Source organism: Rhopilema esculentum, chromosome 11, assembly GCF_057945365.1.
Source record: "Rhopilema esculentum isolate cy_ngs chromosome 11, ASM5794536v1, whole genome shotgun sequence".
Lineage (NCBI taxonomy): Eukaryota > Metazoa > Cnidaria > Scyphozoa > Rhizostomeae > Rhizostomatidae > Rhopilema > Rhopilema esculentum.
In genome coordinates, this window is record NC_142825.1 from 14,678,012 (window position 1) to 14,704,868 (window position 26,857).

The following is a 26,857-nucleotide window of genomic DNA, read 5'->3' on the forward strand; positions in this document are numbered from 1 at the left end:
CGAGAGCTGTCTTGGTTTAAGTCTTACTTATAATGGCTTTGAAAAAAGCAAACATTTAGTAAACTAAATCTTTTCGTCTGATACTCTTCAGAGTTTGAAACGTCAGAACATAGACCGAAAACTCTACGCTAGGAAATATATATACCCAGTTGTGGATCGAAATAGGCCAATCAGAAACACGAGCACATGACTGTTGAGGTTGACCAATCAGTGCCGCTTGCCTATTGAGAATGTTACCAATGGAGTCCAAAGGTGAAAACGAACTCCTTTTGGTCTACACAGTAGCGGTTTTTTCGTGCTTATGTAGATAGATTCCAAAACTGCTAGGTTGAACGACGATCGGGCTTTACCAATAATCCAAAACATGTCTTACATATCCAACCGCAAAAAAATTTCATTAGATTGAAAAGAGCAGATTAGGGCAGTTTCCACTAAGGTCTCCAGAGCGATCGGGTTTTTGAGACATGCTAGATCCTTTCCTCCTGTGGCACGTTTGAAAACTCTATACACTGGTATTGTGGAACCCCACTTTCGATACTGTTGTTCTGTCTAGGGTTGTGTTGGGTCTACAGACATCGACCAGTTACAAAAACTTCAAAATCGTGCTGCTAGGATCATAACAAATAGCAGCTTCGATGCCCCAAGCAGACTACTTATTGCAGAGTTGGGCTGGAAGACCATTGAAGAGCTCATTGGCAATGAGACTAAAACAATGGTCTTCAAGTCGCTCTATGATTTGGCTCCTCAATACTTGTCTAACTTCTTCACCAAAAACTCAGCATGCTCCTCCGGGACACTGAAACTGATTTAAGGTTGCCAAAGGAAAGTTCAGCAAATGGACAAAAATGCTTTTCTTTCCGGGGAGCTAAACTATGTAATAACCTTCCTGCTGAGTCCAAGACGGCATCCTCCCTGGGTGGATTCAAAAAACAATACAGGGTTGACTAGTTTCTTTTATACTGTATAATACCATGTAATTGTAAATATGTTTTTAATTTTATGGTTTTTTATTTTGTTGTATTTTAACTGCATATTGTAATTAGTTTTTATGGGAGGGCCCCTTGAAAAACAACTTCCTTTGAAGGGCAACACTCCCTTAAACAAATCAACTATGAAATATGAATGGTCTATTGGCTTCAAAAAGTAGGTCACCTTAGCTGAGCAGGGAATTCCTCCCTCCCCCACGCAGTACAATACTGTGGCAATTACTAAGAATACCTAAAAACAATAGGGAAACTAGAAAAGGCTACTTTTGGTATTAACAAATGCCACAAATGAAGCTAAAGAGAGCAAGGCCGTACAGAAAACATTTGTATCAGAGGGGCAGCCGTCAAAAAAGGTTATAGGGAAATCTTGTTTACAACGCCATATTGCAAAACTTTTCTTTCTACAAATATTAAAAAGGGAATTTTTACTTAGATTAGAATTACAGAAAGACCCCGCAAATAAATGGCTTTGGAATCGTTCGATCTATTTTTAACAAAATCGTTGCTAGTTTATATTTTACCAATATATTGTGAATACTTAACTTGTTTCAAATATGAGTAGATTTTACTTGTGTCAAATGAAGGATGGTGTTCATACGAGATAAGGAATTGTCTCTAATCAAAGCCAGTGCATTAAAACCGTTTGATCGTTATCTTTCTTCCCAACTTTGCATAAAGCGTAACGTTATTTCTTGGCATCTTATGATCGCAACCCAATATAATTTTTTGAAATATAGTTTCTGCTTTCAATGGGACGTTTATCATGGATCAGTTGACAGATGACGTCACTGCATTTGTGAGAGACCTGAATAAATTTTATCCATTATTCATTACTATAGACAAACATATTCATTGGTTACTTTACCCAATTACGTTACTCGTGGAGAAAACATTTTTGTTATCTTCTCTCTGTGTTCCACCCACAGGCTACTGACAATTAACGGTGTTAATATGTTGGGAGTGATGATGATTGGTGATCATGATGGTGATTGATAGTGGTGATAATAGATATGGTGGGAGTGATGATGATTGGTGATTATGATGGCGATTAATAGTGGTGATCATAGATATGATGGGAGTGATGATGATTGATGATTATGATGGCGATTGATAGTGGTGATAATAGATATGATGGGAGTGATGATGATTGGTGATTATGATGGCGATTGATAGTGGTGATCATAGATATGATGGGAGTGATGATGATTGATGATTATGATGGCGATTGATAGTGGTGATAATAGATATGATGGGAGTGATGATGATTGATGATTATGACGTGGGCGATCTATGATGATGAAAAACTCAACAGATTTTTAGTTTCTATTACTTTCTATTGCAAATGTCTAAACACATCAAGAGTAAAATGCATTGAAGAAAATCAGTTCTTCTATTTTTCAAAAACATTGATTAGAAATGTTACCCTTTCAGTTAAACTGCATATCTTCGATGTTTATATCTTCCCCGCTATTACCAATTAAAAAATTTTTACCGTGGATATTTCATTATTTATAGCCTAGCTAACAGCAATCAGAGAACGGTCAGTTTATATGACATTAACCCAGGTCTATGAATTATCTATGACTGTGACTCGAGTGCCAAAATCGAAATCAATCAGAGAAATACACACAGCAAATGAACCGATATCGATACATTTTGGACACAGCTGTTTGAAAGTTGTGCATATATTGATTAATAAATAATACATTTGTGAAGGGTTCTTCTGCTGCTAGCTATGGTCTAAAGTGCCAAGTGACAAATGTGGCCAGAAAACTAACCAGGGCAAGTGTTCATGAATAATAACCAAACTCTTTCACACGCTACTATAATCTCGTGTCTCGATTCTACCTTATCAATATTTTGTTTCTGTATTCCTACCATGAACTTCTCAATAAGAATCCTTTTTTGGCATTTCGCACAAATCACTACAAACTGATAGGATACAATACCGAAGGAGGGGTAGAATCATTAGCAGTCACGGAAACAAAGAATTTTAACGATTCTTGAGGGGGCACGAGAACCCCCCATAAACAATACAGTTTGGAACAGGGTGTTTGGGCATCAAAAGACGAGCAGAATTTCTAGTGAATCAAACTAGCAAATCAAAATAAAGTATAGAAAATCAATCAAACAAATATTCTAAATTTAAATATCACATTGGAAAATCAAGCAATTGGGAAAAAAGCGTCACAGCCTAAAGACTGTATAAATACCATGAATATTAGAAATAATAACTGTTACTTCAAAACTTAAATAACCATTAGCCACAAATGATAAACGGGAACTTGAATACCAAAATTGTCTACTTTCATCGTAAAAAACATTGTTTGGTTTGGAACGGAGCAAACACTATGAGATATTTTTACAAACCCGATTTAAGCAACGAGGATAGCCAATTTCAAAATGATCTGAACTAGCCAATGTTAAAAAGCAAAGGATTCAAACTTTTCAGTTGTCCATTAGTTAAACACAAGTGATGTTGTTCCAGTGCAACTTCCACGATGACAGTAAGAATACTAGAAGGCCTAGTAGCGATCGCAGAATTCCAGCCAAGCTTTTGCTTCAAAGCTTCCGCAGACCACTAGCCTACTTCTAATTCCTTCCTGTTATTGAAAACAGCAAGCATTTGACTTAAACTAAAATATTTTCAAGACGATGAACAGAAAAACGGTGTTACTTTTCCTCTAGGTGCAACGTAATTAATTTAAAGCTTGAACGGTGCAAGTTTCTGGAAAAAATATTCATGTATCAAAAATTATTCAGATTTAAGTGTCACTGGATAGTTGATCAAAGTGGTTTAAACTCATCCAATAAAAGCGTTTTTGATGAATTGTTCAAGTTGCAGAAGCCTCCGCAGGTTGTTTGTTCTTCACATCCATCAGCTTTTTCAAGCTCTTTGTCATGAAATATGGCTTTTCTTCAGAGCCATCGTGACGCTCTAAATCTTCAACTGAAAAAAATATTTGAAATCTTTCTTAAAAATAGCGAGTAAGCGTATTTAGGAAACCTCAGGGACTCGTGGGACTAGCTATCTGACTGCGCCAGAGAATCCAAAATATTTCAGGATTTTTAAGAATCGGCAAATGAAAAGACCAAAATACGCAATTAGGGCCTGTTCACACGGGATCGGATCCGAACGGATCCGTACCCATAGTGGTACGGATAGGCTTTGGGTTAACACGGGACCTGGCGGATCCGATCCCGTTTGCATCTGCTATCCGTACCCATTTGGGATCGCTTTTGAAGATGGTGCTGTTTGGATCCGATCCCAAAAAGGTCTCGTGTATACACGGTTGGGATCGGATCCAAACAGTTACGGTTGAGTCCGTCATTACTTTGATGTGTTAAACATTTATTGCTGCACATTTTCTTTGATGGGGGATCCTTCTGAATATTTTTCAGACAACCAGAAATTTTTTTAACTCAGAAAATTTTTCAGGAAAGGCAATTTCAGTAAATAGTGCATATTTCATTTTCCCGCCCTTTTCATCTTTCACAAATTGCGTCAGCTTTTACGAGGCCGTAGCAGTGAACATCGGTTGACGCGAGCTTCTCATCAATCTTCAAGCCTTCAAAATGTATATATAAGGTGCCTGAGCGCAAAAGAAATTGTACAATTGTAGTTATTTTGAGAGAAAGATGGGCTGCATTTGCTCTCAGTGGAATTTAGCGATTTTTTCCGTCAGTAACTTAAGCATCAATGGCGTCAAGAAAAGATTTATACATTAGCTTGTAAAGGTAAGTTCATATTTGTTAATTACGTGGATAAAACAATTTTTAAGGTTTAAAAACTGTAATTTTCTTGAATCAGATTGAGTGAGTAATTGCAATGGCACTACACGATCTAACGATGCGCAGTCGACTATCAGGAGGGTCATTAACCCTATCCAGACTAGGCTTTTTGAAACTTTCGGGAGACTAGGGGGGGGCACAAAGTGCCCCCCCTCCGTAATTTCTTTGTTCCTCTAGCTAGGACAATGAACTTTGTTTGGATGGTACTCTTATCTTTTCTCCACATTTTAGTATTATTGTTCAATTTTTAAGTCACATGGTTTCACGATGACGTCATCATAATGGTGGCCGGGTGAAGCAAAAATTTAGAAAATTTTAGAAAATCTTAAAATATTCATTAATTCCAAAGCATCGGGCTAAGATATTAAAATAAGCAAATTTGATGCATTTTCTAATAGAAACAAGAAGATTGACACAATTTTAATGTTACTTCTCAAAATTATTAACGTTCCAAACAAAAGAACTCAACATATTTTGTATTTGGCTATAGCTTTTTCTATATAACTAAATGATCGATACGACCAAATGTCATGTTTGAGTTCATTTTTAATGCCTTAGCAGACAAATTATTCTAAACTTGCAGTTTTATTAATGTAATACCTATAAATCTGTCAACAAATGTGTGCGCATGCGCAGCAGAAAAATCATAGGAAAGGATGTTCAATTTGAATTTTTTGGTCAGAATCATGAAAAGAGCACAAATTAATGCCTAGATACTAATTTTCATTAATATATCTACTTTTGTTGCGAATCCGTGGCAGATTGAACTATTTTTTACTTGACTAGTTTTGAAAACGCCCCTACACAACCCCCTGATAAATAATAAAAAAATTATCTTTTTATATAAACATGTGTAAGATAGGTTAAAACTAAAAGTCAGGAGGTCTGAGGGGTATTGCTTTCAAACTCCTGAAGTTATGAAAGAAAAACCAACTAGGGGGGGCACTTTGTGCCCCCCCCCCCCCAGTCTGGATAGGGTTAAGGGAATTCGCACAGAGGGAAAATCATAATCATGCTCGTGAGATTGTGGATAACTTACGGAAACACAGAAATATTGTGTCGATCCCCATGTCGTAGACATTGAAGAAAAGGATTGTAACAAGATAGGCACCAATGACGCATATCTACAAGGAAATAAGATACATGTACAATAAACTGGAATCAAATGAAGTGAATTGAAATTAATTGGAATGAAATGAATTGAAATGAAGTAACAATGACCAGAATCATTGCAGACGTCATCACTGAATGCCAGGGCGACCTGACGTCATATTGAAAGGTTTATAAAAAAGCGAATCTTTGTGAAAAAAGAACAAGAAATTTGTGAAAAAGACGGCCGCTTGAGGAAAAGATTAACGCTTCTGCATAATTTTAGACTGTGTTGACCATTCAAAGAGGATTCATTTCGATGACAAAAAACATTGAAAAGTGGATTACAGATTCTAATTTGCTGCAAAAAGATGAAAAGCTTGACAGCAATCAGTTCTTTTTGGTTTTGCAGTAGCTAAATAATTTTGAAGGTCTTCCCAGCACAGATTGGTTTTAAAAGGTTATTCCAGCACACACAGTTATCGTTTGAACATAGTTTAAAACTCTTCACAGTGCATGCAAGACTATAGTCCCTGCAAAAAATAACTGGGAGCTCTTCCACATAGCGTGTCTAGCAGTGGACTGATATGAAGTACTTACCAAAATTGGCACAACAGCATAATTCAGCTTATCTGGCAGGTTCGCGTTGTATTTTTCGAACCAGAAGAAGCTAGCAACCCCTGTGGAGGCGATCAGATATCATGCACAGAGCGTACAGGCAAATAGCAAATAAAAAAAAAAAATTGCAAAATTAATACTTGTCTGATCTAACTCAACTCCTGTACTTCATGAAAGTATGAGAATCACCAGAGAATCTGAAACTTTCTGACACGCAATTTTAAGCCTTCTTACCCTTTCAATAAAAATATATCGCATTTCAAATTATTTGTGGCTCCACGTAACAGTGATAAAATGACGTCGTTGATCCATCAACTTTTGCCTGAATATATTGACAGGATACTCTATCTACTCGGTGATTATTCAAATGAATTAGCTCCCAGCACTTCAAAAATCTTCAACGGGGTTAGCGTCCAATTTGCTCAGTGGACTCGAAAATCTATTTGCTAAATCAAGTTAACATACCTATGATACCAGTGACAAGTAGCTTGCCCAGAAAGAGCAAAAAACCAGTCACGCCGTTAATTGTCAGTAGCCTGTGGGTGGGACACAAAGAGAAGATAAGAAAAATGTTTTCTCCAAGAGTAACGTAATCGGGAAAAGTAACCAATATAAGAACAATTTTGGTGCACATGATGGATATGCGCTAGGAGATGAATATGTTTGTCTATAGTGGACTGTCTATAATGAACAATGGATAAAATTTATTCCGGTCTCTCACAAATGCAGTGAAGTCATCTGTGCACTGATCCATGATAAACGTCCCATGGAAAGCAGAAACTATATTCCAAAAAGTTATATTGGGCTGCGATCATAAGATGCCAAGAAATTACGTGACGCTTTATGAAAAGTTTCGAAGAAAGATAACGATCAAACGGTTTTAATGCACTGGTTTTGATTAGAGACAATTTCTTATCTCGTTTGAACACTATTAAATGAACACCATTCTTCATTTGACACAAGTAAAATCCACTATATTTGAAACAAGTTAAGTATTCACAATATATTGGCAAAATGTAGACTGGCAACGACTTTGTAAAAAATAGATTGAACGATTTTTAATTGTGGGTTAGTTTTCCTAGAACAAAGGAAAAGAGCCCGAAGACCTTTTCAAAATATAAACTCACAAAGTGGAGTGGGAAAAGGTAATTTTTGTTGAAACAAAACGTACCGAATGGGATTTCTCACAAAGAGCCAGAATACTTCTTTAGCAGAGTTACAGAATCCTTTGCCATAAATAGCAATCTGGAAAAGATATTTTTAAAATTGGAATAACTTGAAATGATTGCGTAAAATACATAGAAATTAAATCGTGAAAAACGCCGGTGCACCATGAACCCCAGCCAAACCCCCTCCCCCTAGAATGATTAAAAGTGTTCGTTCTTCCTCTGGAAAATTCTTCCCCAGCTTTAGAACCTTTCTTATAAAGCAACCGCAATGCAACGCTCTAGAAATCACAGTGAGATAACTCTAGGGTAAATTTAAAATGGAATTTCATTCCATGAAATGCTGATGACAGTAGTAGCCTTTGTAAAATATAAAAAGTTGTCTCTCTATTAAACAAAGTACCGTGAATTAATATAATGTATATAATATAATTAATATAATGCTTTTTTGAAAACAGGTTTTGAGCGTACCATTATGTAAGCATTCTTGTTCAAGAACCGCAGACATTTTTCCAAGCACCAGAAACAGCACTTCAAACATCTGTGAGAAAATTTGATAAACTGTAAGATAGCATCTGCAATGATGATGAAAGGATATGGCGTAATTGAAAAGATACGAATGTGCGTGACATGATGTGGTTTTGATACGATAATGCAGATGATCGATAGATATGACATTTTTAATGCTTCATAACACACTACTTTAAGGGAAAAAAATCTCGTGGGAAGAAAATTTCACGTTTTGGCTTTCTTGACCTAAAATCGCGGAAGTTTGATTCGCGAAACTTTGTGAAAACGAAATTCGCGTAAGTAGTTCTCGCAAAATATCTTTGCTGTTGACCCTCTTGGAAACTTGGTGTCGAATAATTGTTTTTAACGAAATATAACATTGTTTTTGTTGTTCTATTTCTCTTCTTTCGCGAAATTTAATTTCAAAAACTTCAAGTTTTTCTCAATTCGCAAATTTTCTTCCCGCGAAACTTTATTCCCTAAAAGCAATTCTAAACCCCTTTTTGGTGTTAAATTGTGTTCTAAACTACGCTGGACTTATTTTGTTGCGGTTGGTGTCTTCACTTCTTAAATCATGAGGATCATAGCGTTCATTCCAACTTGCAGTTTATTTCAAATTGACATTAACATTACATGATAAGTGGTTCATCAAGGTATTAGATGCATTGCAGAGGCTAAGAAATAGGTGGAGAAATAGGTTGAATTGGTGGTGAGTGTAAAGAGAAAGTAGAAGGAAATATGATGGAGAATGGTATAGGAATGGTAATAAGGGTGATTTATAGGTTGAAGGATTAAGATGTTGTGATAACGATGGTGATCCACGACATGTGATGTAAAATTCACGACTTACATTTGATGTACGACGACGTTGAGATCATTATACGACAATGATAATATAATAATAATAATAATAATAATAATAATGGAAACTTTTCATTTTCAATTCAATTAAAACTACAATTACAAATTTCACTATTACAAAGGTAATTTGCAATTGGCTAGCCTAGGTTTACAAAGAAAAAGACTATTACAAGCACAAACTAAAGAAATTAACAAAAAAAAAGGAAAAAGTATGTTCGTCATTGTTTGTTTTAGAAGTCGTCAGTAACAGAGATCGTTAGAACTGAAGAAGTTCAGGATTATTCCAAGATTTATTTCTGCGGCAGAAAATGTAATAGGTAGTACGGATAGTTAAGTTGGATAGTTTGGAGATCATGAAGCGGAGATGATTCTCGCTGATATCTAGAGCGTTGCACATGTCGATGAAAGAGGAGCAAGAGAGACCAAAGATACCTAGGGAACTGATAGAAAGATTAACAAACATGATAGAGGAATAGGCTGAGCTTAGGCTGTGAATGAGATTCGAGTATTTCTCTCTTTTGCGGTTAGCATTAACATCCAAGTTAGTTTCGTATCCTACTGTAAGCTCGAGTATGAATAGTCGATGGTCAGAAGTGACTAGAAGTAGATCTGGACGGAAAGAGTCTCCTGTTATGATAGAGGGTGAGAGATAACCTGAAAGATCAGCGTAAAGAGAGCAATTAGGTATAGCTTTTAAAGATTGTGCTAGGAAGTTCAATGCAGAGTTATGGCGCCATGTGTAACGGCCTTCTTCGAGGTATGTTTTGCAGCCTGCAACAATGTGAAGTAACGTTTCTGGCATATGGCAAAAAGAGCAATCGGACGACTGAGTAATGTTCCATTTAGATAGGTTTTTTCGCGTGGCAAGGGAGTTGCTAAGATATTTAATAATAATAATAATAATAATATAATAATATAATAATAATAATATAATAATAATAATAAGACGAATATTTATACAGGATATACACTTCAACGAGTTAAAACTGCTGTTATTAATGTGTGTACTGTGAAACAAAGTCGCTATAAAACTTTCAGTTTTTAATATTCAATATTAGAAATTTTGTTTAAAAAAATATTAGAAATTCGAATTTAAAAAAATGTTAGAAATTACGAAACATGATAAACATTGAATCAAATTTACAAAAAAATTTTGAATGAACAAAGATTTACTTCATTATAAAGCTTGCCACAGGGTTGTCCGTATTTTCTGGAAAAAAAATTAACATCAATTTACATGATCAAGTGAAGACAGTTTGGTAGCAATAAAAGATTCATATTATGTCAGAAAAAGTTGGGTTCTGACAAATGGAGCTGCCAGAAAATTTATCATATTGAAATTACGTGTGTGACTTTATCAAGGAATGCCACTTAAAAATCCCTTTAATTTGTTAAAAAATACGATAAATTTTGTATCCCCTTCATTACTCATGCCTTAATTTTGGTCATCCAAAAGTTACGATTTCTTAATTTTGGTCATCCAAAATTTACGATTTCTTAATTTTTGTTTTTTTTTAAAGTATGGCCTTTTTCTTTAAAAAGCCTCTGTATGGTCAATCCTCAAAATCCAAACGTAAACAAAAGATTCCATAACAGATACAATTTATGTATATTTGCACAAAAAAATCCTTAATCAATGTAACTGAAAAACAACATTTTTGAAAAATTCCTTAATAAATCTTACCTAATTCTTTATTTCTTAATTAAGTCACATCCAAAATTCTGCGTAATAAGGTAGAGATGCTTTTAATAAAACCGGGAAGAAAAACATGACCTGGACTAATTCACTACTAGAGCGAGAGACTTGTTAATCGCAAGGACGGGAAGTGCATGTATTTTTTTGTACAGCAACTCCAGCACTGCGCTTCCTGACTCGGGTTTAAATAGGCTCGTCAGAGCAAGTAGGACAAAATTACCTTTGAGCTTTCGATCGATGTATTCCAATGTCACTCTTATCAGCTGCACAACGGCAATTATTGCTGCACCAAATGCAAGAGAGCCGGCATGGTTGCTATCAAGAAAAAGACGGGATTAGGCAGGCACATCTGGGAATTGCAGTTTTATCAAAAACAAACAACATTGCAAAGAATTGGCAATGATAAGTAGTTCCTGTCTGTTAGAGACAGACCTATAAACATTCACGAAGTCTACCAGTTAAAACTACAAAATATGTCTTTTGCTGGTAAAGACTAAGCCAATATATGACGAAAAAGTCCAAAATATGTTTATTATTCACAATGTATAGTTACGTAATTGACAGAAAAAGCACTCGAGGTTCTACTGTTCAAAGTACTGACTGTAGGGTGATACAGGTACCAAAGTACCCCGATAAACAACCGTCCTTAGACAAAATTATGTGCAATCTGGCTACTGCTTAAAGGCACCACGCCCGGTATTCAGCTGTTCAGGGTTAACAATAGGCTCTGCAGTGTGTGTACAATTGTTAAAATATTGAGAATATGCCCTGGGTTACCGACTGGGAAGTGTAGCAATAGTAACAAAGTCCTACGAATATGAATTAAAAGGGTCATTGAAATTTGCTGGGACATGATACTTTTGAGGCTTTGCCTTGAGTCATTACATAACAGTGACAAAAGTAGGTTGAAAGGAAACTTGGAACATAAACACTTCCGTGCAGTAGAAGAGAGACAGAAACAATACTTACCTCAACGCTCGATTTAGTGATGAAAGAACTGGAAGGGCTGGAATATCCTGGAAAAAGAGAAATACTGTACAGTTATGAGAGCATCTGTTGTGGATGTAACTGTCGAGACGATAAACAAATAAACATATTCATGTCGATAAATAAACAAATGAGTCTCGATTGTCCAATTCAAAACTCCTTTATCGTCACGACTAACATATTCAACTGCTATAGAAAGACAAGGCATCCCGTATTGTTATCTCTTACCTTTGGCTTTTCCCATGCCCAGTAATACGATGCAAAGGCGCCAGCAAGAGTGCATTCACCAAGGGCGATAAGAAAATTTGCTCCCCATAGCCAACCAAAAACATGGAAAACTTGCAGACGAAGCAAAATGTTGTTTTCTTTGTACTTGCTAAATACACAAGATGCATTGGTCCCAGGATACTGAGATGAGAATTTCTTTGGATCACAAACAGTACCATTGGTGATGTTGTACGTTGTGTCATCTTCAAGCACCCGGTATTCTTTAGTGCCATTTGATGCCAAGCATCTGCATAGCCGTCAAGGTTTAACAACGATCTTCAAGACAGAGCATCAAATTTATTTGATTCAACGATGGCCTAGCTCAACGACACGAAAACAATGATATTCTGGCACAAAACGAAACTTGAAGCACACAAATCAAGGTAAAGCGGTATGAGTTTTAACATAGATAAAGAAAGATATTTCTCGCATGGTTGCATACAACAAACTTCGAGCATGGGAAGGGGTTATCCCAACTTATTAATTAGAAATACTTGCTCAAAGATCTGACTCAAAAACAACATCAACGACAACAAGCTACAAAGCAGTTTCAGTAATCGAGAAAAGCATATAAAAATCAGCAACCATATAGAAAGAAGGCAAAAACTTCTTCGTTGCGAACACCATTAACATAGAATTTCTATTAAAATTTGACAAAATGTTCCAAAGTTAGCTAAATCGACGATATCGATTGGCTTAAGGAAGTCAACTGTACTACGAGAGGAAAAGTTGGATACATAAAACACACATACGCAAAAATACAACACAGATCACATATATATATATATCCCCTGAAATATAAAGATACATTTCTGCAAAAACATGGTACTCTAAAATTCGCGAGAGAAAACATTTGTTTCGAAGATTATATTACACATTTTTGAAGTAACTGCAGATAAGAATAAATACCTTACGAAATGAATAGTTTCCTTTTAAAAATTGATAAAAATTACATATCTGCGATCGAAAAGATACAATAAAACAGCAATAAACCACGCAAACCACGCGAGCTGAAAAACCCACAGCAGCAATGGAAAGAACAAAGTCGACAGCATGGAGCAAACGGCTCTAGAGAAAAGATGGCAATTTTGTCAAGAAACAGAGGGTATTGGTGGTATTAGCGATATTGGCTGGAGTAGAGTAATGGACAGGGTTGCCATTTGGCCGAAAAATCAATTTGGCCGAAAAAGAGAAAGTTGGCCGAATTTTTGCCGCATGTTAAAGCCACAAAAATACAAAAAACGACAACTTTAGCATAGAAAATATTCAGCATGTTGATAAAATAACCTCAAAGTTGCAAATAGCGAATCAAGAAACAAAGTAAAAGATAGCAGAAAACTAGCAAAAATATAGCTTTTTTGTATATTTTGTTTGGCTGGCCGAATTTGGCCGTCAAACATCCCAAGCATCTGGCAACCCTGGTAATGGGATGAATGGACTAGGGAGGGCGTGGAAAATATTGGATAAGAGGCAAGTCATTCCTACGAAAAAGTGTAGAAAATTGCATGTAGTCAAAAGGTTTTGAAAACGGTTCTGTAGCAAACATTGATCAAACACTACCTGCTGGCTTCAGCAATCAATCCACAAGCAATTTTTACTCTGCTGTATAAGAAGGCCATGATCAGAAACAGTATGACGAACATGATCAAAAGGGCAATTCCTGCGAAGAAAGAGACGTAAGACATATGAAAATAAGAAGGTAAAAGACAGAGTGACAACATATCTTCATACAGTAAGTCAATTCAAAAAAGAGGTTAATACAATAAAAGAAACTAAGAATTTGTCCACTAAAATCGCTAAAAGTCACATGTCTGACTATCATATACGTGATAACTGATATTTTTTTTTTAATATTTTGGTTAATTCTCTTCAAAGTAGGCAAAATGCTAAAACAGCAACTCAGAGACTCACCAAGCACCATCCACGTATTCTTGGAGCGCGTATAGTTGTCCAAATTCAAAGTAAATTTCCAAACAATATCCTTGCTTGTCCCAGAATCAACCAGATACTTATACTTAGCAAAGCAGTAGTAGATGCCTGAAAACAATTTCGATCGAAAGCAAACACGATAATGTATATGATTATATAAATATTATCTGGTACAACATACTGCAAGTAATTTAGATCTTATAATAATTTTTAAATAAAGGGCTTTAGCAGGAATAGTCCCCTAGAAAAATTTTTAAATCACCCATATCTCTACTAAGGGCCACCTCTCCAAGTAACGGACCCCTTCAAAACACAGACGAATAAATTACAAAATATAAGAGGGAACGGCTTACAAAAGGAAGAAATGTTCGAAAATTGAAAATTAATGTTTCAACGTTCCGTCATAAAGTGACAGTGGCAAAGCATCCGGGAATTCAAGGTATTTGGTGAATTAAATTTTGTAATTTTGTCACGTTGCCATTTCGTCACACTAATCACTGGTGCTCCATGCCATTTAGGGAGATCTGTTAAAGCCGTTTAGGACGGTTCTCAGTTACAACTCCGAGTTTTGAATAAATTTTTAACGGGCAACAAATTTTTAAATAAACAAATTTTGGCACAATTACACAATTACTAGGTCACCTATGTATTGAGAATCTTAAAAATTGAGAAATGATGCAGACGGGTTGAAATTGAATAAAAGGATACCATATTGATCACACAAAAAGAGAACGAAAAAGCAAGTATATTAACAAACAATTATGAGATATAGTAACTGAAGAAAATCGTAGAAGGTAAAAGAGATGTCAAACTGCTATTTGCATATGGTTCTTTCTGCTAAAACAACCTGTTTTACTTACCATAAATAAATAAAGCAAGTAAGCCGAGAGCTGTGACAATGACCATTGGAAACGTTATCCACCTTAACAAAGAAAGATTTGGTGTAAGATGGTAGACAAAAAAATGCACAGATATGTATATGTCAAATAATTCACAGAAACAAATGTCATAATCTGCACATTCTAGGATGAGTTGTGTACCTTTGGATGGGAGAAGGAATCTCATCTTACTTACCTTGAAAGCACGATATAGAGCAACGACAAAACCATGGCGATAACGAATCCTCTAAAACAAGAAGGATTTTCGTAAACTTAATGGCTCTCAGCTCCACTAGTTTTAATGGCGATAAAAAAGCTCTTCCTTGCAAAAGCCAATTGACAAGTCTCGTGCATTTAAGGAATGACAAAATATTAACTAAAGCATAAACATCCGTTGCAATCCCCCTTACCAGGCAAAATTATCGCATTTCAAACTGCATTCAGGCAATTCTATCCCAATAAGGCAATTAAATTCTGGCAAGATCCATACACAGACCCCCCCCCCCCTTCCTCCAAATAAGCGTTTAGCATCCGTTACGTCCATGGCAATGGAAAAAATTGCAATATTGCTATGAAAGATTTGACAAAATAGATCATCTTGCAATATAATTGGGGGGATGTATCTACTGATTTGAAACACTAACTAAGAAGGGCATAGCTTTAAACAACATACAACTGCCAATAAAAGGTTCCTTAACATGAGGCACTTACACGATTATCCAATAATAGGTTGTGCGAAGCTCGTCTAGGATCTGCAAAATAAAACAAAATTGGAATGATACTATACTTTGGAAAATGTACTTTGTAGGATCATGATTATGATCAAACGACGAGATCATAAATGAGAGCATCAAACGTAACAAATAATTGGAAAAGGATGTCAATACTTTATTTCAAGAAACATAGTTTTTATCAGTGAGTTTTTCAAAAATTGCTCCCGTCAACGCCTTAAGCTTCTAATACCTAATTTGAGCTATTTGAATCATCCACATAAAGACATCTTCATATTTCAAAATTTCTTGCACTGGATCTATTGCTATTAAAAATAGCTTTTAAATCATATACAGAAATTGATTGCAATTAGTGATGATGCCAAGTCTCAAGCCAGGTATTTGGAATCATAGCCAACAGATCAGCTACAAAAGCCCCGCTATTACGTAATGTTGACATGCTTTAAACAATAGGCCCTTCCCTGACCAACAGCAGATTTACAGCTCGTTGATTCAGTCAGTATCTAGAGCGCACGTAATAGATAAAACCAGGGCAAGCACGTGTTTAGGGCATTACGATCAAAGGAGGCATAACAAAGTTGAGAAACTGATGGAAAAGATGATTTGTAAAATAATTTTGTGAAAACGTGGCTGCCATTGAAGAACTTCTTGGTTTATCAATAACACGGGAAGTGTTTAATCAGAAAAAGTTAGGCATGCTGTGGCCCCGCCAGCTCATTCAACGACACTCATTGTTTGATCATATGAAAATATTTTGCACTGTTGCGGCCCACATTACATATCTGGTCAGCAGGTCAAAGTTAATAGAATGGCTCAAATTTGAAAGGGGGGACCCACGACTATCAATCTGTCTCTGCAAAATAAAACCCAACAAACAAACAGTTTGATATCAAATATTTCGTTATCTTTGAAATTTCATAATAACGTAAATTACAAAAGACTGTAAATGAAGTAAAGTAAATACCTGAATACCAATATTTTGAAGATTCAACAAAGATGCCAATGCTCTAAGGAAACAAAATTACTTTCACATGGTTCGAAAAGACATCATTGTAAAGCGTTTAAGATAACTAACTAAAGCGCTTACGGCGAATATCTCAACATGAATAAGGATGGCAAAAGATAAAGGAACATAGCTGAAGGAGTTTTTCATAAAGGAAAATGTGGAAATGCTATGCTTAGAAAAGAAGAAAAAACAGCTTGTCCAATCTTCGTTATGAAAAAGGCAAACGATGGTAAAAAAATGGCTAAGCTTTGAAAGAATAAGGTTCTAGTAGATATCTTGGTTGCAAAATTTCAACAACAAATAAAACTTAGCAAAGATTGATCAAGCTATCAGCAAAAGTAATATCAAAGACACGAATTGCAGAAAGATACCAACTTTTCACTTGCATCTATTTCCTTTCCAGTTACGTTCTGATTAAACTTGTCCTTGAGATTCAAAGAGTCAATCACATCACGTACAACATTTGGCAAGCATCTATAGAATACTAAGGGTGAAAAACACTCCTTCAGAAAAGAGAAACAAAGTTTATATATCTTTAGTAAAAAGGAGAAATCCTCCATGAAAAAACCAGGGAACGAAAGTTTCCATCAGCGTATGGTGATGATAAGAAATGCTTAAATATGATATTTCTCTAAAAACATACAGCGATAAATATAATAAAACGTAACGAATATGCATCGAATTAACTATACCATACATGGACGATTTTCTACAGGAGCCAACATCTAAATTGAACATTGTACATCGAAGCTACATCATACAAGCAGAACCATTAAGCGTTCGCGGAGTTGTTAAGATTACTAACCTGGCTTGGATTGCAGATAATAAGGGGCACATTTGCCATCTTTAATCAGCTGCAGCTTGTCTTGCTGTAGACAAAAGGTAAACATCAAGATCTACGCAGCAAGTTCCTGTAACGCAATCCCTAAAAACAACGTGTTCTTCTATCGATTTGTTAAAAGTATACTTTAGGCCCATTTCTGATGTTTTGTTCTCTTCTTTGCTAGCAGTGTTACTTTTAATACTCGTGTTGTTCAATACATCTAGTTATCACCAATGTTATAAAGTCTCCGTAGCGACTTTCCAACGATTGAAATCGAACAAGAATAACTTTGTGGCTATGGGGGGATGCAAAATCAGAGGACGCAAAATGATTGGAACTGCAATTCTAAAATCAATATTTGAGTATTAAGGCAGTGAGCGTCCAGGATTGTCAACATTTATAAAAGTAGTAGTAGTAGTGTTTTCAGAATTTTCAACATTAAAAGAGTCATGTATACATTAATAAGTTGTTCTCTCACAGTCATCTAAAATAAACTGGTGTATTGATACTTCATGTATTTTTCCATTTTCAGATAAATCTTGATCTCCTTTATAGTTATCCCTATCCAGGCCGAATACTGGCATAGCACTTTAGGTAGAAACGTAGCTAACTTTTGAAATAAGTTCAAAAGCTTCTGACAAGTCAAGTAAATAGTCCTGATAACCGGAAAATTCTATCCATGATCGGACGTTGACAACATCGGACAATGAATAACATCTTACTAACAAGGATTTTTGGATGAAGCTGTTACTTTAATAGATTAATAAGTTCCATAAAGAGTGAAAATCCAAGTGACGACTTACCAAAGATGTCTTGCTGTTTACGACAGTTCCTGCAGTACAGATCATCTTGTCACTGTCAGTTGCCCCGATTGCATTAAAATTAGGACAACTTTTGACACAGATCTGGAATTACAAGGAAGGCATTTGAATAGTGAATATGGCAGCAGAAAGCTTTTATTTAGAAATAGATTAACAGGCGAGCAGTGCATCGCTTTATATCACATTTGTATTTCATGGTATTTGCTCGTCACAGGTTAAATTGAGCTTTCACAAATATCGCTGAAACCCTGCGGATATTGCTAGTTTTGTTCTATACTAGGCAAAAAGAGGGTGGGGAATATTATTCCTTAAAAAGGTTCTGCTGCGAAAAACATTGGTCTGCTTGGCAAAAGTAGGGGTGAAACGGCCAGCAACTTGAAACGAATCGTCAACATATTTCCAACGAAATGAGGTAAAGACATAGAATTAATCTAACTGAAAACAAAGGTATTTTCTTGCAAAAGAGTGCTTAAATGACGGTTCGTGTTTCTGAAAACAACATCGATAATGAGAAAGCAAGTTGGTTACCTGTGGCGTTGGACAACTTAGGCCCTTTTTGACATACGTGACTGGGTTAAGAGTTCCCTTTGTAATGCAGCTTGTAAGATCAAAGAAGTAAAGATACGGCTTCGACGGCCTGAAACAGCGAAAATACTCAAAAGATCATGAAAATACTTCAGTTAAGAAAGAAAATAGAGAATGCAGCTTTTCCAGCTAGAATAGAGAATGCAGCCTTAATCGTGTTTTGCATATTCAATATACAAGGGGTTATCCAGACGTCCTTTAGAGGTTGGAAAAGTGATACGGTTTTGCTGATGGAAGGGTCCGCTATAAAAGGGAAAGGGGCGATAGGGGGGTTACGTATTACCCCAGTATCATACGGCTCATCACAAACAAGCGATATCATGGGTATTTACTTGAATCAGAGCTCGCCCAAGGAACTTGGAGTCATAGTTTCGAAATAAGACTAATCATATTGAGGTAAATGTACCAAAAGCGCCGATAAAATGGCAGTTACATGACCGAAGAAAATTATTTTTGCAGCCGTGGGCCACGAGAACGGTTTTTGAAAATAAATATATTTCAGCCGCATCACCCGTAGCAAAACCATGCGTTATAATCCTATAAAAGGAAAGGTTGCAATTTTGTTTATCTTAAAACAGGGGAGTAGGCACTTTTTTGGACTTTCAACGCATATATGTTGAGCAAAAAATCGCTTTCTTCCCAGCTTTTGTACTGTTGCTATTAACTGTGGAATTCATTGCGTTCGAATTAGTTTGACATACACGATTTTTAAAACGATAGGACCTTTAAAATACTTTTTAATATTCCAAATACTCACTCATCCAAGCCGCATATTTTGCCTAAAAAATGAGATGTCTATCAGAAACATTACCGTATGTATTTTGAATATGAGGCTGCGTGTATGAAAAGCGTATTCTAGATTTTCTTATAACAATCATCCTTAATAATAATCAATTTATTATTAATGGAAGGAAAAACAATTGAGCCGCGATGAAATCGCGTGTTTAAGATCCTGAACAACTTTAAAACAAATAATCAGTAGAATCATTGTGATGTAGAAGAATTGAATCTGAAATAAAGACAGAACAACTGGTGAATATTTGAATAATGATGTTTTTTTGCAAGTTCATTAAAAAGCTGTTTTTTAAAGATAATCTGGTTATGTTGAAAGAAAAGAGAGTTTGACATCAAAATAACTTACCTTGACTATTGGTTGGAAAAAGCAGTCGTTTTGGATTTCCTTCAAGATATCCTTAAAAACATGAATATTCAGATTTTACTCAAAATCCCATTTTAATCAGCAAAATGTTTTGATTCAAAGCTTGCTTAATTAAAGAACAAAATTTTGGCTTTCACATTCAGTGAAAAAACAACTGACACAATTACAATTTCAATGATGCTAGTTGACCCGAATAAATGATGAAAATAGTGATAAAATATTCTAAGAATTTGGCAACATTTTACTAATAGCAATTCGAGAAAAAGATTATAAAGCTTCTAATATCAGATTGAAAATAAAAATTCGCACATGAGACTCACCAATAATGCCAACAATTATCATGCCAGTCATGTATAATCCAAAAAGAACGCAACAAGGAATATCTGTGCATCCACTAAAGTAGAAACCATTGGCAATAACAACAAAAGCTAAAATATGCTAGTGAACTAAAAGGAACTGGAAAAATAATTGATACAAAGCAAACATATGTAGAAATAAATTAGCATTAATTCTATGACCAGTAAATATATTCAAGTACATATATGACCAGCATATATATAGTTCTTCAGTTCTCCCACAACTTTAAGAAAAAATATATGTGGTTTAACTAAAGCAGGGTAAGCCTGAAGAAATATTGAAAATAGTGTGCGTCAGGCTTGTAGCTTTCATTTATTTTTATCAGAAAGATGTGTCCGGTAGTTTATCATGGCATGTCATTAATCATCATGTCTTTGAAAGTGTTTGAATAAAACTGGAAGTTTATGGTGGGCACACTTTGTGCTGAGCAGTTGTTAAGACGTTGAAAAAGCTTTTTCAATACTTCCATCTTCGACATATTTTGCATGCGCCGTCAAAATGTTTGGTTCCAAGGACTCGTCCTATACAAAATGCAGTGCAGCTCAAGGTCTGGCCGCAAAGCTCGAACTCTGCAATTCAGTAGGCAAAGGCAAAAGTTCTCTCTGCCGAATTCGCTGAAAACTTCTTATGTCAATCAGAAATGAAGGATTGGGTTCAGGGGGTACAGCTGCATCCAGTTTTGCAACTAAAGTTTGCAAATCGGAGGACTGAGGTGGTCAATTCGAAGTTGTCAATTCGCTCCTCATTTCCACTATTGTCGATTGAAGATTGGGTCTGTGAGACAAACTTCCTGTTGGTTCTTATAGTTTTTGGTTTTACTTCTTTTGATGTAGTAAGGTCTTCCTCAAGTGACGTAGTTCGGTCTGCAGAATCCATTTTGTTGCTTGCTTCATGTTCAATGAACGAGTTGAAAAAGGCGCTCGGCAAAGTTGATCGATTAGGGTACACACCCTAAGATATCATATATGTAAAATTTACTTATTACTGTCAAGAGTGAGTTGAAATAGCCATTAAGAATACATTCCATCTCTAATCAGAAGATAAAAAGATTTGCTGTGCCTAGCAAGCCTTGATGCAGAAAGGAGATGATGAAGAGCCCTCAATTTAACAGTGCTTCTACTTCGGAGGATTTACTCCTTTTTTCGAAAATTTGGCCAATTGGAAGGAAAAGGAGACTTGAAAATTATAAAATGGGGTTGTCAGTCAGCGAGCGGGCCATTTACATAGGAAGAGCTTTAAGGTTTATGCAAACTTTGGCCAGTAAATTGACTTAGAAAATTCAATGTTGTAACGGTACACAAAGCTGTTTTTACAATTTCTAATTTGAGTTACATGACCTGAAAGATCTCTAAATGTGTGAAATGAGTTAATGTGTTAAAAACTGGCTGAGATATATCAACCTGAGCATAGGCTCTGCCCTGTCAAATCACTTTAATTTTGTCTCTGTTCTAGATTTGATTTGATGAACCATTCCAAAATAGCAGAAGTATGTAGGATACTTAATACAATTTATTGGCCATAGCTCTCCAAATTTCTAACATGTCTAACTGATATTGCATATTTAGAGATAATTCATGGTTTTCTATTAAGTAATGTGGCACAGAATCAAAAGTTTTAAAAATATATTTTTATGTCGTCACACTCAATAACTCTATTGTCATTACTCGCCAATTTTAAACGCTTTGGAAGTTTCGAAAAGTTTAGAGACTCAACAAGCGAAAGTTTCGAAACTAAACAAGGAAAAGTTTTGAAACTAGACAAAGGAAAATAGCTCACGTGCGCGTATTCAAGGCGACGCCAGGAATAATTTCTTGGGAAAGTTGAACGCGAAAATAACTGAAGGTCATTAATAGGAAAATATTTCATCCATTTTCCAAGGAATTTATAGCAAAAAGAAGGATATTTTAGCGAAATTGTTGGAGCAAAAAGTGGCAGCACTGCAAATTTAACATAGTAAATAACTTGATTCAAAGCTATTCTGTCACTCTGTTAGTTTCCTGTGCCTTGGTAAAACACAAATGAATAATTATAAAACAGTTGTGTGATAAAACGCACTTCCCAGTGTGGGTAGGCGTGTACCAACGCGCGTGGGTCCGATCGCAAGCATTCCCCAAGAAGCCCTGTACCTAGTGTCTTAAACTTCAGTGTGTCCAATAGGCAATTCTCAGTTTTACAACATCACTGTAAGTTTGGAAGGTTATATAAATATTATCTTCTATAGTACTTCTTTTAAGTGTTACGATTGTAATTAATGTTATGGAATCAATGAAAATTAAATCTTAATTACATAAATTTTAGAACAAGGACAAAAGTACAGTGGTTTGATAGGGGAAAGCCTCATGTGGCCAAGCTATAACAGATCTAGCTGACGTTGAAAATTTTGACGTTTTTTATAACGCTCTTTATACTGCTTAATGGTTCAAAATCAAAAAGTTCTGATAAAGATTTTGATGACATCATCCACATTGTCACACTTAAAAGCCCCACAATATGTTTGGCCTAGGGCCCTACCGAACCCTAATCTGGCCCAAACTACTGCTCTATCTTATACCTCTAAATGTCAAGCAACACTGTTCCTGAAATAACATTCCAAGATCTATTTAAGCATGCAATAGATGTGGTTCTTATATAAAAACCATCATTTTGTTGCCTTTTGGCTTTTCAAGTGGTTTTTGGTAAATTGGTGCATTGTGATCCACACATTAGAAAAAAGACTTAGTATAGCTGTAAAAGACCTTTTTCTCATTTTTAATGACAACTTCTTGTTGAAAAACACCTCATGAAATTAACAACCCACAATGTACATCAAAGTTTACTGATAGTAAACATCACAACCATACTTAGAACAAAATCAAAGTAAAATTGTTTGCACGAGAATCAATAATATTAAGCTTACCGGTTTTTGATTGGTCCTTTAAAGTTTGGGTCATATTTCCGTTTCTCTCCTTCAGAAAAAAACCATGCATTAGAAAGGAACAACTCGAAAGTGATTCAATTTGTTTTTTAAATCTAAGGGGCTCATAACAAAGAGTGGGATGGGCCAGTTGCCCGGGCTGGTTTTTAGGTCAAATAGCATGTTTACATTCACAGCCAACATCACTAGGCTGGCCACAATAAGTGTATCACATGACCAGGCTAGGCCGAAGACAGAATCCAGGCAACAGACCATGCTATCAGACCATGCGATTGACACTAGGATACCACCAAAAATGTTCATTCTTGTTTGCAAGCCTTTCCATATAATAAGCCCCTAAGCAAAAAGTGCTATTAAAGAAACAAATAATACAAAATACTGATAATAAAGCTCTTTCCATTATCCTCTATAAGAGGCTTAGAATATTTACAAACTTTGCTTAGTATTGCATTGCAAAAGTCATGCACAAATCAATGCTAACCAAGACAAATATGAATGATAATTAGCTTTAACAGAACAAAAGTTGACATAAATAGAATAAAGGATAACCCTCTTGCTCAGACCAATATCAACTGGCATGGGAAGGTAATCAAATGCTATGATTTGTAGCTAATTTCAACAAAGATGAAGTAAAATTAGCTACTTTTTTAATAGAAGCCAAAGCTTCTTTATTTCTTGGTATTTTTGCTGCTTCTTCTGAGGGCGGTTTTTTTCTTTTCAAGCCACACATTGTACTTTTTTGAATTCAAATCATCAAGTAAATCACTTTGTTCAAGTAGTAAGACAAAACAGTAAATTAGCATTCTTGTCCAAGTTTGTTGTTAGTAATTAGCCAAGGATGTCATTTCTAGTGGTTTGTGCATCAGAATTTTTAGGGAAATGACCCTTAACTCATAAGGACACTCATTTGAACTTTAGGAAAAATGTAACTTTCTCTGAGAATGTGCTTGGTTTTTTCTGATGCAGTGGACCAGGTTCTCAGTGATATGGGTTGTGTTTCATTATGCTGTATGCTAAATAAAAAATTATGATAAAATTGTTAAAGGAAAAGCATAGAATCTAAGAATCATTTTTAAACCTAATTAGTGGTAGAAGTTATATTAAGCCTGAAAATACAGCACTGGAAAATAAGTCAAGCTAGGGGTAATTTTCAATGAAAATTTTCACAGTAACTTGTCTTTTGTAGTCTATAATTCATATGATAGGCTGCTAGCCGTCATTCTTAACTTGCAACAAATAATTAATTGTGGGTCATTGTGTCTTATACAATAATGTAAATGTTATACAGTTTCAAACATACGATCACAAAGAAACTGGCCTTGAGGCATGCCTTGAACTTTAACATATTATGGAAGGCACAATTTCTGGCAGTTAGTTTTTTTAGCCCCAAATAGACTGACAAGATGGTCAACATAATTTCTCTATACAGGGTCATTGTTGTTTTGACTGACTGCATCACATGTCATTATAAAAGTGTTTTTTTCATCAGCGCTGTTTCTGATATTTTCAATACTCTTGTGTGTAGTTTGGTTTTATTCAGTTCAGTTTTTTTTGCAGGACAAAATCTCTTACAAATCCCAAAAAAAGACAATGGATGCTTCATCTTTGCTAATAAAAGTTTGCCAGATATTTCCCCATTTTAAGGTATTCTTAAAATAAAAACTGCCTTGTTCACAGCCTTAATAAGCCACCAAAGAATAAGGCACTCTCTTTAATGAGAATTGCTACTACAATTGTCCCCCTCTACGGAACCAAAACAACACCTCTAATTATAAGAAGGTGCTTGAACAAAAAGACCTGAAATTTCATGGTGACATGCTCAGATATATTCTCTGTTCTGGGCAATTAGTTATCTTCGTATTTGCCTTCGAATCTTCATGTTCAAATTAGTCAAATATGAAACTGAGACCGAACTAAACCAAATTGAATTAAACTGAATTAAACTGAATCATCCCTGGCCCACACATTTCGCTGCGAAATATTAGTTTATAGATAATATTCAATCTATATTTCTTCGTTTTTTTTCTCGGCGCAGTGTGGTAGGTAATCCTTGTTTTCAATTTCAACAATCTCTTGTTACGCCTGAGTGTCCTGACTTAAAAATTCTGCAAACGTTTAAACAGACAAATACCGAGATTTTTTTTCTCCCCGTCTTGCAGCTTAGACGTCTCACCATCCGCCTCTTCAGAAGTGTTTGCCATAACCTGGACTAATCTTGTTGAAATACCCGAACTTTATTTACCGCCTTTGCAACGACCTTACTCACTTCAAAGATTCCACTCGTTTTGTGCATTACAAACGACAAAAGGTGTCAAACAGTGCTTCTTTTGAAATAACAATCAAACTTGATGTTCATTGTTGTAAGTCGAATGAAACGAAAATAAAGGGCTTTACACGATTCTCCATAACAATAGCGAATTCTCAGGCCAGAAAATTATTCGTGAAATCACAAAGGGGCGGTAACACAAATCATAGGCGGAGTATCTGAAGCAAAATGTCATATTACTAGTGTTGTTTCAGATGCTACTTATATTCAATGAAAAACTCATGAAAGTCGCTGGAAAAAGTTCTATCAGATACATTTTAATCAATAATTGATTTTATAAAAAAACACGTAGCTGCTGGTTCATGATATCGAGTTGGTTTTGCAAGGTCGCTCTTGAAGCATGACACGATAAAGGTGCATAGGCAGACAAGCCTACAGACCCCGCAGCAGTGCCGTGCTCGTCCAAGCTAACATCTTACAAAAACACTAATCAATTTGAAAATAAATGTCAGAATATCTTTAAATACCATTACCTTTTTCTCGGGATATTAGTTTCACCTCTTCATTTTCCGCCATTATTGAAAATTGCTTTCAGAAGAAGGGGAAAGATAAACAGACGACCACCGAACTGCTCTTTTTCTGGCACTGGGTGGACCTCGTTTCTAAAATAGAAACAGTTGAATGACTTATGTTTTGATTTCCGGGTATTTTCTTTTGAAAAAAGAGCGTCTCAGTGTCAAAATATTTTTTGAAAAAGCAGGGGCTCCGACGCAACGGGCTCCGATACAAACCCATAACAAAAAGATCTGCAAAAAGCTTTGATGTTTTGGAAAAAAGTGGGGGGGGGCATGCCGAATCACGGGACGTGTGAGTTTCGTCCAGGGACCGCGTGGAGTGGCTGAAATGGGTGTGCCAGAAAATTTTTTAAGGCCATGCTCTCTAGAACGCCGGAAAACGCCCCTTTTGGAAAATACTTGCTTATTTCTACTCAATTTTTATAAACTTCTACCTATTTCTAAACAACAGTTTGGTTCAGAGAAGATATCAATAACTATGAAAATAGATAAATTTAGCTTGAGAGTAACAAAACACCAAGCTAACCAAGTTAGAAAATACATCATGTCATTAAACAAGATAAAATACCTAGAAAATGAACAAAAAAGGTTTCCAGTCAAGAAAAAATGCTACTTCATAGGAGTAAACTACCCAAAGTTGCGTTAAAGTAAACCTTCCAAACAATTTTCTAGCGAATAATTGCAAGGGGGGGGGGGTTAAAGCCTCTGCTAGCTCGTTGGCTGCGTGGTGCCTGGTTTTGTCTGCTTCCGGATGTTAATAAATACATGCCTTCTGAAAACCGAGCTCAAAACCACTTAAAGCAAAGATTTAGCAAATGTTGATGTTATTTATGAATGGAAT

At 35.7% G+C, this 26,857-nt stretch overlaps 1 protein-coding gene across 2 annotated transcripts; it reads right to left on the reverse strand.

Moving 5' to 3' along the window:
• Positions 1 to 3,088: 3,088 nt before the first annotated feature.
• On the reverse strand, positions 3,089 to 26,126 carry LOC135693354 (choline transporter-like protein 4). 2 transcript variants are annotated; one of them, XM_065211803.2, is made up of 26 exons: positions 25,975 to 26,126; positions 23,158 to 23,206; positions 20,225 to 20,298; positions 19,887 to 19,937; positions 19,503 to 19,524; positions 18,689 to 18,797; positions 18,143 to 18,244; positions 17,322 to 17,385; positions 16,892 to 17,000; positions 16,475 to 16,517; positions 15,491 to 15,531; positions 14,976 to 15,026; positions 14,762 to 14,823; positions 13,884 to 14,009; positions 13,533 to 13,632; positions 12,948 to 13,040; positions 11,934 to 12,219; positions 11,688 to 11,734; positions 10,939 to 11,033; positions 10,196 to 10,232; positions 8,123 to 8,192; positions 7,657 to 7,730; positions 6,951 to 7,021; positions 6,468 to 6,547; positions 5,818 to 5,902; positions 3,089 to 3,936 (listed from the first exon to the last, which is right to left on the reverse strand). In XM_065211803.2, the coding sequence occupies exons 1-26, from the start codon at positions 26,015 to 26,017 to the stop codon at positions 3,821 to 3,823; spliced, it is 2,100 nt and encodes a 699-aa protein (XP_065067875.2). In that variant the 5' UTR covers positions 26,018 to 26,126; the 3' UTR covers positions 3,089 to 3,820. The 2 variants fall into 2 exon arrangements, with proteins under 2 accessions (XP_065067875.2, XP_065067874.2); XM_065211802.2 differs by lacking the exon at positions 25,975 to 26,126 and adding an exon at positions 25,307 to 25,885.
• Between the last annotated feature and the right edge of the window lie 731 nt (positions 26,127 to 26,857).